The 20,118-nt window shown below is 43.2% G+C and overlaps 3 protein-coding genes across 4 annotated transcripts; 2 read left to right on the top strand and 1 right to left on the bottom strand.

The window, feature by feature from the left end:
* The first annotated feature begins 226 nt into the window (after positions 1–226).
* On the top strand, positions 227–9,889 carry asb16 (ankyrin repeat and SOCS box containing 16). Its single transcript, XM_056406558.1, has 7 exons — positions 227–862; positions 937–1,204; positions 1,390–1,798; positions 1,899–1,982; positions 2,520–2,630; positions 2,716–2,942; positions 9,833–9,889. The coding sequence occupies exons 1-6, from the start codon at positions 526–528 to the stop codon at positions 2,899–2,901; spliced, it is 1,395 nt and encodes a 464-aa protein (XP_056262533.1). The 5' UTR covers positions 227–525; the 3' UTR covers positions 2,902–2,942; positions 9,833–9,889.
* Positions 8,151–12,195, top strand: tmub2 (transmembrane and ubiquitin-like domain containing 2). 2 transcript variants are annotated; one of them, XM_056406561.1, is made up of 3 exons: positions 8,151–8,363; positions 9,833–10,446; positions 11,043–12,195. In XM_056406561.1, the coding sequence occupies exons 2-3, from the start codon at positions 9,848–9,850 to the stop codon at positions 11,428–11,430; spliced, it is 987 nt and encodes a 328-aa protein (XP_056262536.1). In that variant the 5' UTR covers positions 8,151–8,363; positions 9,833–9,847; the 3' UTR covers positions 11,431–12,195. The 2 variants fall into 2 exon arrangements, with proteins under 2 accessions (XP_056262536.1, XP_056262535.1); XM_056406560.1 differs by having other exon boundaries at positions 8,259–8,363; positions 9,777–10,446.
* A 45-nt stretch (positions 12,196–12,240) lies between these two features.
* Positions 12,241–20,118, bottom strand: atxn7l3a (ataxin 7 like 3a). The gene is made up of 14 exons (XM_056406559.1): positions 19,915–20,118; positions 18,927–18,969; positions 18,638–18,732; positions 18,397–18,529; positions 18,126–18,297; positions 17,940–18,037; positions 17,817–17,839; positions 17,666–17,711; positions 17,171–17,208; positions 16,987–17,055; positions 16,811–16,854; positions 15,546–15,617; positions 14,794–14,930; positions 12,241–14,709 (listed from the first exon to the last, which is right to left on the bottom strand). Exons 3-14 carry the CDS (start codon positions 18,686–18,688, stop codon positions 14,462–14,464), a joined length of 1,131 nt encoding a protein of 376 aa, XP_056262534.1. The 5' UTR covers positions 18,689–18,732; positions 18,927–18,969; positions 19,915–20,118; the 3' UTR covers positions 12,241–14,461.

The following is a 20,118-nucleotide window of genomic DNA, read 5'->3' as shown; positions in this document are numbered from 1 at the left end:
CATTTCTCAAACTTAAGTAAGCTAATTAGAACGTTAATTTTATACTGTCACAACTGGTGAAACATATATCTTGACGTGTCTTGGTTCTTTGGTGAGATTTCTGTTCATGGTGAACATAAACATGCTATCAATGCTGCCGCCTGATGGTCATTTGCGGTAAAACATGTATCAGCTTGCATTCTGATCTATTCATAACTAGTGCTGACGTTAAAGTAACACGCCTGTGGCCGTGTCCATAAAGGAACGTTTCATTTTGAATTGTGATATTTAACATCACACGGGAGATTAGACTGATTTATTTAATAGTATGACATCATTTACAGCACTTGACCTCTGCTTGGACTCCTGTGACTCACACCAGTTCCAGTGAAGGGTGAGTAGAAGCTGTGGGCTGACATTTTCTCTGAACGGTAACTGCCCAGTGCTTCAGGCAGAGACCATGTTGCTTTGCACAGTTTAATGTGTGGAAGAAATGGCTTCAAATGACGTATTGAGAACTTGTCAACAAGTTCACTTCAAGGTGCCATGTCAAAGGACACGTTTCCATTCACCTCCACCTCACTGCGCTCCCTGAGACTGGAGCAGGAGCTTCAGGACTGGGAGGATGCTCGGCGAGCGTTGGCTCATAGGAGAGCCATGACCAGGGACCCGCTGCCCCGGGCCCCCAGGCCTCCTCCTAGGCAGCAGCGGCTCCAGCAGGTCCGGGCCCCTCCGTCCCAGGTCCGTTGCAGAGACACGGCCGTCCACAACACCTTCATGTGTGGGGACATGAAAGGAGTGTACGCCGTGCTGAAGGACTCCGCGATGGTCAACGCCCTGATGGAGACGGTGCAGGAGGAGATGCTGTGGGCTCCAGAGATGGGTACGAGCTCCTGCCCTCTCACGATCTCACGACACACGTGACCCTCTCCTGCCAGCCTCTCCTCTTGTCAGCAGGCATGTGGACGCTGAGCTCCAAGGTGAAGCAGACTTCCGCGCTACGCCTGGCTGCCGGCAGTGGACACGCGGGGTGTGTGGAGGAGCTGCTGTTTCGTGGGGCCGAGGTGAACGATGACCCCGGAGGAAACACGGCCCTCCACGACGCCTGCGTGGGCGGCCACGCCGTCTGTGTGCAGCTGCTGCTCTCTCACGGAGCCGACCCGGAAGGGACGGCTGCAGACGGCAGCGCTCCTCTTCACCTCTGCACCTCCGTCCAGTCATTCCAGTGAGTGATGGAGGAGCTGGCAACGAGACCATTCGTCCTATATTGATATCAGTCATCTCTATTGGGGTCCTTGGGTGAACTGAATTTGAGTTGCGTGTTAATCTTCTTCAAAAATCGTAACCGTGAATGAATGTGGGAGTGAAAAGACGGGATGTCTCTGCAGACCCGTGTGTGTTTTGTTCCAGGTGTGCGGAGCTGCTGATCGCCGCAGGTGCGGATGTCAGCGTGAGGAAGCGGGAGTCGAGGCTCACGCCGCTGCATGTGGCGGCGCGGCGAGGCCTGGAGGAGCACGTGGAGCTCCTCCTCGGTCACGGAGCAGACGTGTCGGCCACGAATCAAGAGGGCGAGACCCCTCTGAACGCCGCGTGCTCCGCGGCGGAGAGGCCCTCCGAGGCCGGCCGCTACCTGCGCGTAATTGAAAAGCTGCTGGGGGCAGGAGCTGACCCCAGGACTGCAGGCAGGAAGCAGCACACCCCTCTGCACAACGCCTGCGCCAACTGCTGCCCCCGGATTGTGGACGTCCTGCTGCGGCGCGGAGCCAAGGCAGACGTCGCCAACTGTGCGGGATACACGCCAATGGACTGTCTGATGCAGGTATCGCTCGTGAAGGTGGGGGGGGGTGGACTGGACTGGACTCTGAGCCTTGCGGGAAGCTCAGGCAGAGGGATCCACTCGGTTATTCTTGTTCCTCCAGGTGGTTGAAGATTACCCCGGCCAGCAGCCGGAGGATATAGCACGCTCACTTCTGAACCACGGAGCGAAGCCGGTTTCACCAAAGGTTAAAAACCAGCACACTGAGAGGATGTGATACTGATACAAGTAAAATGTGTTGTTTTCTAATGCTCACCTGGTCCACAGGTGAGTAAGTGGTACAAGAAATGGTTGAATTCTTGTGTTATGGGAGTTCCCCCCCCCCCCCTGACAAAAATCGGTAAAATACAAATGAAAATAGAACAAAAAAGGAACAAGAAACCACATTGCAATCAAGTAAAAATATTATGCGATTATGATCGTGCTCGAATTACAAAGAAGTGTTCAAACAGGGAAAGAGGAAGAAGATCAAACCCATCATGCAAAAGTTTATATTGTCATTCAGGAAATTTGAAGCACATTGTCTAATATTCCACAAAATGTCAGCTTAATATCTGAAGTGAAGAGTCTGATATTACAAAACATCTGAACAACAATGCAATGATAATGTGAAAATACTCTGATTCTGTAGATATCAAGCCATGAAGAGAAGGCCCTTCAAACTCATCCTCTTTTAATATTGGTCTTGTTGGTGTTTTTAATGTGTGTTTTCCCCCGTCTCCAGATGTTGAAGCAGTGTGTCCTCTCTCCTGCCACCCTGGAGGTGATGCTGAACTCGTACACATGCCTCCCCCCCTGTGAGTGGGTGGACTCTCTGTCCACGGAGACATACGAGGTGAGCCGTGTTCAAGGTCGCCGCTTCTCGTCTCGCTTCCCGCCCTCATCGATGGTGTTTCCGCTTGTCCCCCGCAACGCCTCAGGAGCTCCGGCCTTTCTTGGACTTGGTGCGTCAGCGGAGCGCCCAGCCGCGCTCTCTGCAGCATCTCTGTCGATGTGCGGTACGCATGCGCCTCGGAGGGCGATGTTTCCCAGCGGTCAGTGAACTGGACATTCCCAGCTCCTTGAGGGATTACCTCCTCCTGAGTACCGACGGGACTCTCCGGTGACGTCACATTGAGGAGCAACTTGAACTCTTTGAAGAGATTCTGTAAGAAAATATAATCTAATACAACGTTAGCTTCCGTTTGATTGTGATGTATTTATTTTTAACAGACTCATATTGTTCTGGTTGGTTGGTCGCGTTGTTTTAATTATCATTTCAGCAACAAAGTGCTTGCATTAAAAAAAAAATCGTAGAGGAAATTATGCACACAGCTTCTTTAAATTACAGAATCGACAGAAATGGATTACCTTAGCATAAATATGCATTACTATGACTACTATACACTCAACAACAGTGGTAGTAATATTAGGATTGTAATATGCATTTGTTATTTTTGTTTAAACACTGTCCACAATCCACACTGAAGACATCAGTCCAATTAAATACATCTTAATTTACTTAAATATAAAAGGATTTTTTTTTGCACTGTATTTATTTCACATGGTTACTTGTTTCATACCATATTAATATTTGAAATACAAAAACACATCATGATTGTTTAATATAAAGATTAAATAGAATAGGAATAATGAAATTCAATCAAATTAGTTGTAACTATTTTTTTTATTTTTTTTTCAGAATCAGAATCGTATTTATTGCCAAGTAGGTTTACACCTACCTGGAATTTGTTCTGGTGTATAGGTGCATACAGTGAATATAAAATGAACATAAAACATACAAACACAAAAAGTACTATACAATACAAACTATTTGAGTTACAACATTAAAATTATGCTGAAAAATTAAATATTATACTGTATGATAATATAACACTGACAGCAGCCATCTGCCTGCATTAATATTTCATTCACTGAATATGCAGTGTAGTATTCTGATCCTTTAACATTACTAATATCACACTGTGAAAATACTCTAACTCGTAAAAACCATGAATTTAGCAGGTACTTAAATACAAGTGTGTAATCTTGGAAATTAAAGTTACAAAAGTACTCATAATGAAACATGTGTGACCTTTTGACCTGCCGCTCTAGATCAGTAGAGTTTCATACATGTGTGAATGTAAAACCAAGACTTTAGTTTAGTGGTGGAGCAAATTGTTTTTCAATTTTGTGTCGGTATTTCCTGATTGATGTGTGTTGAAGGTTTGTAAAAAATCAGCAAATACAGAGAAATGGCATCACAAGTACCCAAAACTACACAATTATAATATTTGATTGGGTCAACCAATCTCATAAAATCATCAAAACGAGTAAAACCTCCGATATCAGGGTTCAAGGAGCCTTGCTGCTGCAACGCACATGTCGCAGCGTTGTTTGCATATGCGTTAAAAATACATCAAAACATGCGGCCTGAACGGGAATCGTGTGCATTCAAGTTTACAAATCTGCGTTTATCGGAAAAACATGGAAGACGGCAAATGATTCGGGAAAAAAAGTTTAAACGACTAAGGATCCCAGAGCGTAACTCGCAAATGCGTCAACATACATAAAAGTGTGCGACCTGATCGGGAATAGTCAAAAATTACTTTTTAAGTGATTGGACAAGCGAGAAAACGCTAATCAACACAGTGACTCGCCATGTTAACGTAAAGACAATATCTTAAGTTCAAAAAGTTCACAACAGTATGTCGTTTATTTGATTAATTAAATGATTAAAAAGTAATACAAAATAAAAAAGTAATAAAAAAGTAAAAAGTACCAATGTAACAAAAAAGTAATTAAAGTAAAAAAGTAATAAAGTAATAAATTGTAATAAAGTAATGAAAAGTACAAAAGTAATAAAAAAAGTAATAAATAGTACAAAAGTAATGAAAAAGTACCAATGTAATAAAAAGTACAAAAGTAATAAACAGTAGAAAAGTAATAAAGTAATACAAAGTACAAAAGTAATGGAAAAGTACCAAAGTAATAAAAAAGTACCAAAGTAATTAAAAGTACCAAAGTAATGAAAAAGTAAAAAAGGAATACATTGTACAAAAGTAATAAAATACTTGTGAAATAGTCTAGTTATATTATAGTATAGCTATTGTCGTGTGACCGAGAGGAGCATCAGGCGTGCACCGACTCCAAAACAAGCGTTCCCTGTTGCCCGGCGATGACGTCACGCCGTCTCGTCGCCTCTGTGTTTATTATGTGGCTTTTCAGGGAGAGAGGGCGAGTGCAATCACTGGCACCGACAACTCAGTGGCAACTCACTGGCACCTCAGTGGCAACTCACTGGCACCTCAGTGGCAAGTCTGTGGCAAGTGCCGCTCGGTGCCAGTACTCAGCGACAACTCACTGGCACCTCAGTGGCAAGTCTGTGGCAAGTGCCACAGACTTGCATAGATAATGTATTTTTTTAGACTTACTTACAATATGCAATACGATATTGCTGTACAATACTGCTGTACTATATTGAATATTGTTTTGCTACTACTACGTTTCACTTCGTAATATATAACACTTATATACCATGATATGTATAATGTACCCGCCTTTCTTTAATAATAAAAAATATATAATTAATTTGTTTACCATGTCATACTGTTATACCTCCATGAAATTCTCCTTTGAGGAGATGCCACTGTTAGTCTAAAGTTTAAGCACTGGCACTCAGTGACACTTGCCAGCAGTTGCCAGCAGATGCCGCAGCTAGTCAAAAAGTGCCACTACTAGTTAAAAAGTGCCACTACTAGTTAAAAAGTGCCACTACTAGTCAAAAAGTGCCAGCAGACGGAGGGTCGGCCGCAGTGACGAGTCTGCGACGATTTAGTGACAAGCTTCACTAAAGTGCCCGGACAGCGGAATAAATCACTTTCATGATCACAGAATGGAGGAGCTGCGGTTTAGCTAGATTGATAGATAGATAGATAGATAGATAGATAGCTAAAATAGCTAGATATATATATATATATATATAATTAGTGTCTTTTTGTAGACACTTACTTACAATATGCGATAGTGCTGTACATTACTGCAGTACTATATTTAATATTGTTTTGCTTCTACTACGTTTCACTTCGTAATATATTGTAGCGACCCTGTGAAGTGGCTGTCAATCACAGTGTGGCACCGTGCGTGCTGGTCGAGGGGGCGTGCCTGTGATTGGCGGAGTAGAGGGGAGGCGGGGTTAACCTGTCGGAAAACGGGAGTTAAGGGTGGTTGACGGGAACCGTTGTTGTTGACTTTCGACCTGCTAAGCTGAGAGGTATGGAGGACTCAAAATGACTTAAGTATAAATAAATAAATAAATGAATGCATGAATAAATACAAGAATAAATAAATAAATGCTTAAATAAATGTATAAATAAATAAATAAATACAAGAATAAATGTATAAATACAGAAATAAATACAGAAATTAATAAATATAAGTTATAACTCAACAGGACATCATTAAATAAATGTATTTCTACATTTCTGTATTTCTTCATTTATTTATATCTCTATTTATGTGTCCACACGTATTTCTTCATTTATTTATGTGTGACATTTATGTGTCCGTATATTCAAATGAGCTGGGGCGGTCCGAACCTCATTGTTGAACAGGATTGGTCAAGTCAGGGAGCAAGACAGAAGCAATCGATCCCTAGCACTTGGATCTGTAGACGAACAGCGTTTATTATGCATTCTTGTCTGTACATTCTAAATACTACAGTTGTTGAGTCACGGAATGTAATTTAAGGATGTTTTCAGCCGAGAAGTTAGTAGTTTAAGCATCAAATCTGTGGTCGGTTTATCGAGATTCAGCCTAATAAGGATATGCGACGGAGATTTGAGGTCCTGCTCGCGGGACCACTGAGCTCCGGGCGCCGGGCGCTCAGCGCGCTGTGTGGCCGCCGAGAGAAGCCTGATCTCGGCAGGACTTTTTGAAATGCTCCGCTGGCTCTGACGTCTCCGTAGCGGCTAAACATAAGATATAATTAGGTTTTGGAGGATCTAAAGAGCACAACGAGTTTATTATTTACTAAAAGATAACGTGACGTCAATTTGACTGAGGGTTAAGATTCATAATTTCATATTGTAGCGACCCTGGGTCAGGAAAGCTACGAGACGTTGTATATTTATTATCGTTTATTTGTAGCCTACGCCAAACAACAGTGGACACCGCAACACATTCTACTCCACTGTAAATTATTTTACAGTGAATAATTGGAGTAAATTCATGCGCAAGAACAGTTGATGTGGTGACGTCACAAGACCAGAAAGACCGTCCTGCGTCCTCGAGAGTCTGGACTCCCAAAACCAGACTCCCAAGACCAGATTCCAAAGACCAGACTCCAAAAGAACACAAGTCTGTACTCAGTGATCTTGGAATTGATAAACAGCTGAAGTCAAAAAGCTGTCTAGGCTAAATTCTGCTAACGGTGAGCTGAGCGAGTCAACTTCAGCATCATGTGCCAGGCAGAAGTAGTAGAGCACAACACACCAGGTGCATTTCACTCCTGTGACCAATCATGCTTTAGACAGAGGTTCGGACCGCCCCAGCTCATTTGAATATACGGACACGTAAATGTCACACATAAATAAATGAAGAAATACGTGTGGACAGATTGATAGATAATAGATAGAAATACAGAAATGCAGAAATATATATATATATATAATGATGTCTTGTTGATTTATAACTTATTTATTCATTCCTGTACATTATTTATACATTTATTTAAGCATTTATTGTTTTATTTATACATTTATTTATTTATATATTTAATTTAAGTGGCTGTCATTCACATTTGGCATGCATTTATTTAAGCATTTATTTATTGGAGTAGAGGAGGCGGGGTTAACCTGTCGCGGGATTTATTTATTTATTTATACTTTAGTCATTTTAAGTCCTCCATAGAGAGGAACACGCTGTCTGTGTTGGTGGATGCCCAATAAAGGGAGGATTAATAACGTCGTCCCGTCTCCGTGTCATCAGTGCCATAACGTCCGAGACGTTACAATATCATGGTATATAAGTGTAATAGATTACGAAGTGAAACGTAGTAGTAGCAAAACAATATTAAATATAGTACAGCAGTAATGTACAGCACTATCTTATTGCATATTGTCAGTAAGTGTCTACAAAAAGACACTAATTAATATATATATATATTAATTAGTGTCTTTTTTATATATATACACACATCCATCTGTGTATCTAGCTATCTATCTATCTATCTAGCTAAACCGCAGCTCCTCCATTCTGTGATCATGAAAGTGATTTCTTCCGCTGTCCGGGCACTTCAGTGAAGCTTGTCACTAAATCGTCGCAGACTCGTCACTGCGGCCGACCCTCCGTCTGCTGGCACTTTTTAACTAGTAGTGGCACTTTTTAACTAGTAGTGGCACTTTTTGACTAGTAGTGGCATCTGCTGGCAACTGCTGGCAAGTGCCACTGAGTAGCTGTGGCAACTACTGGCAAGTGCCACTGAGTGCCAGCGTCGCTAGGGGGATCTCGCCCCTACTGTTTTCAGGAGCAGCTGCTAACTAGCATTGAGCCTCATCTTCAAACATGCTGTGATTCATTCAGCTGGCAGGTAAGACGGTCTCGCGCGTACACGACGGACACGCGCGGGCGTCCACGCGACATCTGCGTCCAGCTTGAAAACGATTGCGACGAAAACCAACCCGAACAGCCGCAAACAGCCGAAGGTCGTTTTTTGTTAAGCTAGCAAAGGTAGGCTAACTTGCGAGCTAATTTAGCTCACCGACTAGCAACTTAAAAAGTGCATCAGAACAGGTGAGCAGCACAGGAGATTAGGTGACGTAACGCCACGTTGTGTGGTCAAAATGTCGAATCTCACAACGAATGTGGCTCCAGAAATCCCCGCTGACGCGTCTTTGACCAGCGGGGTGTTGGACATTTCTTCCCAGCTGTTGACCTGCTATGTGCTTCACGTCGAGCATCGCGCAACATGAAGGACCTCGTCACAGGGTTACACACCTGCTCGCAATCAGGACATGTGTATGTGGCCACTGCGTTATGACTCCCGTCGACGGGCTGTGTGTGAGCCAGATCGTCTGGTTCACAGGAGCGGTGTTCGCATGCGCATCCAGTCAATCAGAAAACAACTGTGCGGCATGTCAGAGGTGTCTTTGGGTAGGTGCTCAGTTTTGTGCATTTTCTTTCACAAACATAAAACGGGAACTAGTGTTCTGTCATGTAGGGATGGGTGGGACATCTGGAGGGAATATTATAGCTTCTGACATTTGTATTATCATCTTATTTATATATATATATATATATAAACATTTTAAAATATATATTTATATATATATAAATATTTCCTTAATAAATATTCCTTAATAAATTCATTGCTATATATATAGGAATGAATTTATTAAGGAACTAGTTCATCCCCAGACAATGAATCCCTACTAATTTGATAATATGTAAATAAATACAAATCATTCACTTGGGTTTTTTTTCTTCCGTCTTGCATGTTGGTCAAATTAATATGTTTGAATACAATATATGCATTTAAAATATATTGGCAGTTATATAATAAGTAGTAACATAATTAGTAGTTGCAGCTTGAATATAATAATAGCATGATGTAGCACATTTAAACTGAGAAACTGTTTAGAGAAAGAAACAAATGGGGAATGTCTTGTTTTTTGGTAAATCATGGTATTTTGTTATAAATCAACAGTCCTATAAATCCAATATTACCATAAAGCATTGTTTTTTATTTGATTAACAATATTAGCCACAATGGTCAAATATAACTGGGGTCACATTATAATTATTACTTGCAATGTTGTGTGGGGGGGCAATGCAGATTTCTTTTTTTGAAAATAATTTAAAAAAACTTGACAAATACATAATTATACGAGAAAATAACTGATCTTCACAGAGATAATGATGTGCAAAACCAGATTATATTCCCATGAAATAAATTGTTGAGATATTTGGTTAACCTCTAACTTTGTGTCTCATTGTTCTACAGACTGTAAACCTCTTTGAGGGCTCGATGATCAAGCGCGTGTGGCGTCTCGTCTTCAGGTTTGGAGGACAGCGATGGCAGTGTGTGCACTGACCATGCTGGACGGGATGGAGCAGGAGGTGACGGCAGCAGGCGGCGTGTTGCTCCTGGTCCTGGCGCTCGCCTTCGCGTGGCTCTCAACCCATGTGGCCGACCGGGGAGACCACATCCTGGGCACCATCCTCACCGTGGGAGCTCACGCCTCTCTGATCGGACTCGGAGGCCACGACAGCTACAGCGTGGGATCTCCCAACGCCGACGACCCGGAACAGCAGACTCCCCCGCCGTCTCAGGAGAACAAGCCGGATGACAGCGAGCCGTCGTGTGAGAGGGGGGAGGGGGAGGAGACCGGGGAGGCGGCTGAGGGTGTTCGGACTGACCTCCTGCTGGACATACGAAGCAAACAACCACAGGCTGGAAGACTGCATGCTTCAGATGACGAGGAAGACGAAGAGGAGGATGAGGAGGAGGAGGAGGAAGATGAAAAGATTCTCAAGCATATCCCTGTGTTGTCCAGCATCATCTCCGCCCCCACCAACACTGTCACTTCCATCTCTGTCCGCCTGAAGTATCTGAATGACACGGAGGAGCTCGCGGTTGTCGAACCACAGGATACAGTGGGAGTGCTGAAGAGGTAAAACCACCGCAAACATGCAGCTGATTGCTCACGGAATAGCTTCACATTTGGGGAAATATGTCTCTTTTTGCAGAGAGTTTGATGAGAAGATAAGATGCCACATTCACGTCTGTATGCTGAATGTGAAGCTCCAGCCATCAGTCTGCTTAGCTTCGCATAAGGACCGATACGCATCGCTAATCAACACACGATGTCAAAGTGTAAGAACGACAGCTTGTGGTTTTACAAGAGGTTATTTGCTGGACTGGTTTTTTTGGCCTCGAGTCTTGTTACGGTTGCCGAGCAATATGTTGAGGGACTCCAGGAAGTCCAAGAAATAGTCAAGAACATAACCAACTTTACACTTTGCTTTTTCACTTAAGAGGACATGTGTTAGTTAGTGAGCTGAAAAGTTGCCCACCTGCCAATTTGTGTGACTTTAGCCCATCTAGCTGTTCCCCCAGCTCCCGTTCTTTATGCTCAGCAGCTGCAGGCGATGGTTTCATATTAATGGTCCGGATATGGGAATAGCATTGATGTACTCATCTCACCCTGAAGAAACTCCCACCACTCTGCATTTCACCGACTCTTCTTTCTCATCTCTCGTTCTCCAGTAAATACTTCTCGGGTCGGGAGCACCAAATCAAGTTCATCTACCAAGGCCAGCTGCTGCAGGATCCCAAGAAGACGCTCCTCGCCCTGAACATCAAACACAACAGCGTGATCCACTGCCACGTGTCCCAGGCGCTGCGCGAGGCCACGCCCGAGGACGGGGCTGGGGCCGGGGCGGGCGTCGGCTCCGGGGTCTCTGGAGGGGTCAGGGCCGCTGGCGTGGCCATCAGCACCAGCAGCCTGGTGGTGCCCGTGTTTGTGGTGATACTGGCCGTGGTGTGGTACTTTCGCATCAACTACAGGCAGTTCTTCACCGCCCCTGCGACCATCTCCCTCGTGGGAGTCACTGTGTTCTTCAGCTTTCTGATATTTGGGATGCACAGCCGCTGAAAAGGCAGCGAGCGTGCACACACACACACACACACACACACGAATGTTGCCGCCTGGAGAGATTGAACCAATCAAAATGGGTCATCGTGCAGATGCCACAGCTGATTGGATGAAAGGCTGGGTGGGCCCATCTGCGCATGAACCAAGATTAAACGATGCGCAATTGTACAGTATATGTTGAGTTGATAATACTCCGCAGTGAGTAAAGTTCAGCTGCAATTGAACTTGACTTTAGCTCCTCTCCAAACACGACTTAGTGGTACACACTAAGTTTAAACACTCGGCTTTATTCATGTCCGCTCTTTTATTGTTGCGAAAGATTCATGTTTTCTTGTTCGTCTTTGTTTTTAAGGCCACTGTTTGTGTCCACAAATATAATTAACTTTATAGATGCCAGAATCTGAAATATTTTGGAACCACTCACTGTTGTGCTGTTTCTAAGTACCGTTATTTTGCGTTGCATGGAAGTCAAGCTCCGTGTCGGCACATGTGGACTGCACAGCTGCCTCGTTACCAGGCTGTAAAGGCTCAAAAACTGTTGCTATGTAGAAATAAGCTAATTTAAATAATCACTAGACATGAAAATAAGACTTTGAAAATATATTGTAAATATATTGTGTATTTTCTGTAAATAAAATGATAGAATGAATCAGATGGACCTGCATCTGGCACTTAAAGATTTGGAGGGGGCTGTGAAAACCCTCCTGATCACGCTGGACTGCGCTGGCTTCAGTGACGTCTCAAATTAAAGCATTTCAAACCAAAGCGGCTTCAAGATCTGTTTGTGGTCTCAAGAAGGGAGCCTTTGGGTCAGGTTTGTGTTTATTTATATACAAACACCAGTATGCATGGCAGTGAAATTAAATTCACACATGCACAGGTTTGTGCACGAACACATTGGAAACTCACGACGTCGGCATTCTTTGTTATTGCCCTCGTACTGTTCACAAATACACAAAGAGCCACAAGAGAACACCGGCTGTTCGCTTCATCCACGAATAGCGGTCGAAGAATCACATTTAGCAAAGTATCAATAAGTTTGTTCATCGTTAGTGCACATCACAAGACTTTACCGGAACAGATTTAAAAGGCGCGGTCCACTCAGACCTTCACAGAAACAATGTGATTGTCATGTTCTGAACATACTTTTGGGACTGTACAAAGATTATTTGGATTGGAGGTTGAGTTATATTTCCTTGGCCATTCATTTCTTTGAACCTTGACTTAGATCAATAAGGGACACCCTTCTCCCACGACCCAGAAACACATTTTAAGAAACAAACAATTATTCAACCCATTAGAATCTAGCGAGTTCTGCGAACCCAAAAAATTTGATGAGGAAAACAATGACTTGATACAGAGACGTATTATTCACGGCACATGTTTTTACAATAAATCTCACGAGGAAAAGAATGAAATACAAGATTAACAAGCATAAGGGTCGGTTAGGCTCAAGAGGGACAGATTCATACGACGCGTTGCCCGATTATGATCCGCGCTGCGACACGTGAAGGTCGTGAAGGAGTGAAACAACATCGTAGGTGTGAGATAATAAAACACCTGAATATGGAGATGATGGATAGCGGTGCACATTTTCACTGTTGGAGAAATAATTATTTAAAAAGAGGTTCTTGAGGGCGGGAAGGTGCCCAGCTGCACAGCCTACCAATCACAGAAAATGACTGACATCTGAAAAAAGTGGTTGTTGTTGTTGTTCCGGTGCTTATCCATAATCCAACAAGCCTTTCTGATGAAGTACACCGGCAGCTTTTGCCCGATTTTCCTACCCCCTCTAATAATGTTCATACAGTCCCTAAGCTGTACAGCGATGATCGATAGATACACACTTTATTCATCCCCAAGGGGGATTTATTAAAACAAAACACGACATCCTTGCATTAAAATCCAGAATAATATCCAACACTGAAAAGTATTTGAATTCTTTTTAAAGAAAATAAATAACAACTCCTTCACTAAGACATAACTGGGAGAAATTGCAAGTAAAAGATTAGTGAAATAGTGCATCTGATTTCTAAAGCATGTCAATATATTTATTTGACATAAGACAATATATCGGCGTACGGTTGTCGCGCCGTGAATGACGAGCAGATCCGCAGCGCTGATCCGCTTCGTGAGCTCCGGAGCAGAGAAGAGGGGAAGACACACAAGAACGGGTTGGTACCGAGGAACGAAGGTTATGTTGGGTTCATGATTACGTTTCCATCTCACGCGTCACACATACATGTCCTGTACATGTGCCCCGAGCCGACCGGCTCGTCCAATATCAAAATCGGCATTTACACACAATAATATATATACACACACACCACTTTATAGGCAGTGACAAGTAAAAACTTAAATAGGTTGTTGAGGCCAACAAAAAAAAGTGAAATATTTTAAATACCACACGTACTGCCACACATAACACATTCTAGGATGCAGTTTTATGAACACACACACACACACACGCAACTAGAATTACAAAGCCACTGATGTGTCAAGTGTTTTAAAGCCGACACGTCTCCTCAAAAAAGTTAGATGAACATGGAAGGCCGGGTCACAGGACACGCCCTGGGTCACGGGACCAGCCCCAACGACACCTGAAGGTTTCGGACTTTTCTAAAACCTCTTCTGACTGAGCATAGCCAATAATAAGGTCATCAGGAATTTAAATGTTATGGGGCATTTTGTGGAACAGCGCACATTTAAAAATACCTGCCTGGGCAACATGAAGGCATACATGGTGACTTTACCGGCAGACGGACAGGCGTTCGGGTTCATGCTTCCATTCATCCAGAGAGGAGTTAGCGCTGCAGCCGGCTTCACGTGGCATTTCACCACCAAGCCACATGTGTTGTTACGTTCAAACGACAGAAGGGTTCATGAAATGTTGTTATTCGTCAAGGCTGAATGAATTAAACCACTGAACCAGGTTTTTTCCCTATCCTGTCCAGGCCGGTAAATGGTTAGGTACGAATGGAGGAGCTTAAAAGAGGAGGAGAGAGGAGGAGAGAGCTGCTCTGGCAGACTGCTAGTTTAAGTCATCATAGATGCTGGTGATAGAAGGTGCTGAGAGTTTGGGCCTCTTTCTTTTGGTCGATAAGCTGATATTACTCTGAGAGCTGCTGCTGCCTCCAGACATTCCTCCTCCTCCTATTCCTCCTCCTCCTACTCCTACTACTCCTACTCCTACTACTCCTACTCCTACTCCTCCTCCACTGTTCAAACCGAGAGACGTTTTCTTTTTCTTGGGCCTCCTGGAATCGGAATGGTTGGTGCCTGCGAAGGGGAGAGGCAATGTCTCCATCAACTGTGTTGGCTTGATTAAAACGACTGGCTGTATCATGCGTGTTGCTTCCTCACTGGCTTTAGACGAGGCCGAGTCAGTGGGTGAAATATCCGGGGAGTCTTCCCACTGCAGGCGGCTCATCAGCGTCTGTCCATCAGGAATGTCGAAGCTGTCGCTCTCCACCACGGCATCCGCATCGGGCAGGGACGGCCTGTTCCATGGGAACCAGACAGAGGCCCGGACTGGTTAGACTGGTGAGGGAACACTCAGATTGACCATATACAATGTCTACATGTTTCTAATATCATCGCTATACTTAATGTCGTCTAGATTATTTTGTTATATCTTCAGCACAGAGTCAATGGTCGGCAACAGTGACTCATCAATTATCAGGCTATTTAACAGAATACCTAACGTATACTCTACTACTCTTCTTATTCTGAATGGTAGCATCGTACTTCTTTACTTTGGCCAAAGAGCCAACATGGTGTTAAATCAATATTATACCTGTTCTCTAAAATATGGACTTTTGTCCTGAAGCCTTCTGTTCTCTCCGTACACCTCTTTGCATTCAGGGAGAAAACATTTTTCTTTTGACTGTCTTCCTGGCTGACCAATCGTTTAATAATCTATTATTAGTATTCTCTTCGTCAGCGGGATCATGCGATTGGTTTCACGTGTGCGGTCGTCCGTGGCTGCGTGTGCACCTCTACGTCTGTCCCCGTCTGATCTTGTACTCTGCTGCAGCAACGATGTCAGAGTGTGGGGGCCCGGTTATGGCTACAAACACCTGCACCGGAGGGTCACAACACTCATTCAAACTCACGCGGAGGGCCCCAGGAAGAACACCCTGACGGCCCTCCTCTGTTCGTCTGTGTGCTGGGGACATCGCTGAGACCTGGTGGTACACAAGGTGGGGTTTTACAACCCCGACGTAGCTTCTTGCATCAGCCCTGCCGGCTCACATACAGCGACGGGGAGGGAGGACACAACCAGCGACCAATCAGATGGGGCAGAGCAGCCATGAGGCGTTAAAAAGGTGGAATGTTAGAGGATGGTCAATGACAGGGTTTTATATGTTTAAAAAAAATATATATATATAATATATATACATCCATCCATTCCATTATCCATCCATACCGCTTATCCTCATTAGCGTCGTGGGGCGCTGGAGCCGATCCCAGCTGACAATGGGCGATATACACTACCGTTCAAAAGTTTGGGGTCATCCAGACAATTTCGTGTCTTCCATGAAAACTCACTTTTATTTATCAAATGAATTGAAAATTGAATATAAAATATAGTCAACACATTGACAAGGTTAGAAATAGTGATTAATATTTGAAGTATTAATTTTGTTCTTCAAACTTCAAGCTCAAAGGAAGGCCAGTTGTACATCTTATATCACCAGCATAACTGTTTTCAGCTGTGCTAACATAATTGCACAAGGGTTTTCTAATCAGATATTAGTCTTCTAAGGCGATTAGCAAACACAATGTACCATTAGAACACTGGAGTGATAGTTGATGGAAATGGGCCTCTATACACCTATGGAGATATTTCATTAGAAACCAGACGTTTCCACCTAGAATAGTCATTTACCACATTAACAATGTAGAGAGTGTGTTTCTGATTGATGTTATCTTTATTGAAAAAACAGTGCTTTTCTTTGAAAAATAAAGACATTTCTCAGTGACTCCAAACTTTTGAACGGTCGTGTATATATATATATATATCTTTGGCATTTAATTTTGGGGAGAAAAAGAAAATCAACCAACTGGTACATACAAACATTGAACATTGAAATGCATGAGTTGCCACTTGTGTACCCCCAAAATAAATATATAAATCTTCATGAATACACAAATTAACTTGATCTCACGTGCAACCATGACATTCAGCCTCCGAGTGGTTTGGTTTTTGAGACAAAGTTTCACATAAAGACACAAAGGGATATGGAGACACTGACCTAAAGCAAATGTATGAAACAACGTGGCGACGCCCACATTGAGCCAGGTGTCGTAGCTTGAATCATCCTGCATTATCCCAACACTAGCTTATCGAGGTGCCAGTGGATTACACGGTTCTTACCTGGTGCACATCTTCTTGGTGTGCTCAGAGATCACCCCGCATTGCTGGAGAAACAAACACAACTTCATTGAGCAACATCCGTTTCATCAAAAACAACAAGCGCAGTCTGAATAAGAGCAGATATGCAAGATTGCAAAAGATGAATATGCGCGGGTGAATCCATGTCGGCTACGCACCGTTGATAAAATGGATCTGACTTCATCGGGGCCTAACGTTTCATAATTGATGCCGGTATTATAATTGTACTGAAATGAAAGACAGACAAAGAACCATCATCAATACTTTGCTCTGATGTACAACACAAGATGGAAGAACTTTAAAAGGACTTGCAGGCAACATGAGCGAATGAAGACGTGTCACCTTGTACGGCTCCGAGCTGCCGCTGCTCCCGAGCTCACCTGGAAATAAAGAAAACACGACTGTTGATCTTCTTTATTTATTCCACATGCACCAGTGGAATTACAAAAAAATTGGATTTCAGGTCACAATCAAGTTATATATTTGTAAATTAGCAGAAATTATTTCTTTAATTCCTCCCATGTAAACAGGAAATAACTTCATTCATAAATCCCAGAAAAACCACTACATTTTTTTAAAACACTTTTTCTTTTGGGACATGATCATTAGATGTAAAAAGCTGAACCTTCTGCCTGTATAACTTCTCTTTGATGGTGTCCATGTTCCTGTGATGGAGGCCCTGCATGCACAGAGCACCCTGATCTGCAGGATGATGCTTGGGTTCAAGACTTCTGGAGGGACCAGGTCCAGGTTGTATTTATTTGAAAACATATTCAGAAAGGTGCATAAACCAAAACGTCACGAATCCACAAGAAGCTGAAAACCAGATGGACTCACCATTTTTAAGTTTTAGAGATTTGGATCTTCTCGGGGAATTCTGATTCTACACAAAGAAAACCATTCATTTTAGATTAATCTCATGCTTGTAGAGAATGAAACGTAATATGACTGATACCATCTGCATAGGAGGAAACAAATACAAAAGTACCTTATCTGACTTTCTCTTCTTGGCTGCAATGTGGAAATAAGAAGTTTGAATATCATGTGGAAGCAACATAAGGATATTTACATTAAACTGTAAAGGTTTTAAAAGGTATTTTGAAAGGCGTACCCTTTTTTTCTGCCCCGTACGACCAGTCGTTATCGTTGAGGTCATCATTGTCCTCCTGGTCGCTCTCTGATTTGCTCATGTTATTATTGCTGGCTAACCTGTTAAACGGTAAAAAAAAACATTTAAACAATCTCATCCGACCCGTTTCGTATCAATTCAACAAACAAACGACCTTCACTGGCTGACCTGCGGTTGGCGATGCGGCTGCTGTTGCGGCCCATGCCGAGACATTTCTCCAAGTGTGGGGCGAAGCGGGAAGCTGCTATCAATCTTTTGCAGTTCGGGCACTCGCACTCTTTGTTTTTCCACTGATTGTACACCTGGCCAAATATATCCACACCTGGCTGATCCACGATTTCTGGAATAGTAGTGAAAGGCACACATAGTGTAAGGAAACACCGCGAAGAAGAACAAGAAGACAAATGGGACAGTAGAAACTGCAAGACACGGCACTCACCAAACTCTTTCATGCTCTCTTGGTCCGTCTCATCCAAGAAGAAGCAGCCCTGTTTCACAGCACGGTGCACCTCAAAACACAGACCCAAACAGGCATCTTCCACCAGCTCAGAGTAGATGTCATGGACCAAGGCCTATAGGATCATTTAAAACCAAAATCAAACTGGATTCCACATTAAAAGGAGATGTATGTGGGTGACAGTTACATTATATCAATATATAAAATATACATTGTCACTCACCTCCAACCTGGTGTTGTCTGGGCCTGACAGCGGCATATCCTCCATTTTCATTTGAAAATCTGTTTGGGAAATCTTGATAGCGAGGTATCGAGATGCTGATCGGAGGATTTGTAACAAAAACACAAAAAACAAGCGTCCGTATGAGGCGGTTAGCGTGGCCACGAAGTGACAGGGGGATAGGGGCTGTCAACTTGGTGCAGCGTTAAGGGTGTTGACCGCTGAGGGAAAGAAACTGTTCCTTAGCCTCAAGGATCAAGTTTAGGAATCAAACGGAAACTAAAATACTTACTTTTACAAGAGATGTGGATACTTCTTGCAGATCCGTCTTCATTCTGTTGAAAAGAGAAAAAATCCCGTCATTGCAGCACACGGACGGAAATAAGTAGAAATAATTAAAGAGTTAAAAGTTCAAATAGAAACTATGCAACAGCAACTTCAGTACAAATACATTAGTAAAGTTATAGGTCAACAGAGTTCAGTCTATATGAGACTAAAACTGTTTATAATGAGATTAAGAACAGATCCTTAGTGTTTGTCTGTATTAATACAGAATTGTAATATCAATGTTATCTAGTGTATTGAGTAATGACACAGTATTATATATTAACAAAGTACAGTATCGCACAAGGATGCAGCATAAAGTGGCATTTGTTAATACAGAAATATAAAATATAACATAATCTAGTATAGATACCATTCTATTATACGCTCTCTAATACACTATACTGTACTGGCATAATGTGTAAGATGTTGGGCGTTACATTATTATTTATTTTATTGTCGTAATAAACATTGCAGGAAACAAGCCCAATTTGAAATGACGCACTGTGAACCGAGACATCCAGGACGAGTGGACAGAAATACCATCGTTAGCGTTGAATACCGAATACGTCACGCGCAATTCTTGTTGGTTACATTCATAAGAAGCTACATGCGTCAATGAAACCAGCGCAAGCGACATTAACGCTATCGTCACACCTCAGTCCGTCCGGTTGTTACCGGAGGTGAGACGCGTCTGTAAGTACCGCGAAGCCCGCGATATAAAAGCTACATTGTAAACATTGCACACCGCCAATGGCTGGATGACGTCATTATAGGAGCATAAAGACAACATGACGTTATAGGCACGCGGGTCGGTTGAGTGACAGCGCGACGTCCACCAGCGTTACTTGTACGTGAAAGTATCGGCTAGCTCGGCTAGCGGGTGTGCAGGTGGACGACACGCTACTCGGATACAATGTAACGTTCGCGATGTTCTCTCAAATGTTTCCTCTCACCTTGTCATGAAGTACTCAGCCCGAAGCAGCTTGAGGCGAGCGACCTCCCCGAGAGTCCGCGTCAGACATGCGTTAATAAGAAGCCCGCTCTTCGGCTACACCCATCTTGTATGTCGCCATTGAGAGAAAACCTCCTGATTATATTTGTTGTCGCAGGTTAAATTAACGCCGCAAACCCGTTTGACACCGAGGAGGCCAAACGGT

The sequence above is a fragment of the Pseudoliparis swirei genome, chromosome 23 (assembly GCF_029220125.1).
Source record: "Pseudoliparis swirei isolate HS2019 ecotype Mariana Trench chromosome 23, NWPU_hadal_v1, whole genome shotgun sequence".
Classification (NCBI taxonomy): domain Eukaryota; kingdom Metazoa; phylum Chordata; class Actinopteri; order Perciformes; family Liparidae; genus Pseudoliparis; species Pseudoliparis swirei.
Note: the sequence above shows the minus strand (reverse complement) of the source record. Positions and strands in the feature narration are given on the sequence as shown.

Excerpts from the sequence above, each read along its gene's own strand:
- asb16 (XM_056406558.1), top strand. The coding sequence starts at position 526 with ATGTCAAAGGACACGTTTCCATTCACCTCCACCTCACTGCGCTCCCTG. Across the intron at positions 863-936 it reads GCTGTGGGCTCCAGAGATGG|GCATGTGGACGCTGAGCTCC; the intron begins GTACGAGCTCCT and ends TCTTGTCAGCAG. Across the intron at positions 1,799-1,898 it reads CAATGGACTGTCTGATGCAG|GTGGTTGAAGATTACCCCGG; the intron begins GTATCGCTCGTG and ends TTGTTCCTCCAG.
- tmub2 (XM_056406561.1), top strand. The coding sequence starts at position 9,848 with ATGGCAGTGTGTGCACTGACCATGCTGGACGGGATGGAGCAGGAGGTG. Across the intron at positions 10,447-11,042 it reads ACAGTGGGAGTGCTGAAGAG|TAAATACTTCTCGGGTCGGG; the intron begins GTAAAACCACCG and ends CTCGTTCTCCAG.
- atxn7l3a (XM_056406559.1), bottom strand. The coding sequence starts at position 18,688 with ATGAAAATGGAGGATATGCCGCTGTCAGGCCCAGACAACACCAGGTTG. Across the intron at positions 18,530-18,637 it reads CAGACAACACCAGGTTGGAG|GCCTTGGTCCATGACATCTA; the intron begins GTGAGTGACAAT and ends ATGATCCTATAG. Across the intron at positions 17,209-17,665 it reads ATCTCTAAAACTTAAAAATG|GTGAGCTCGGGAGCAGCGGC; the intron begins GTGAGTCCATCT and ends CTTTATTTCCAG.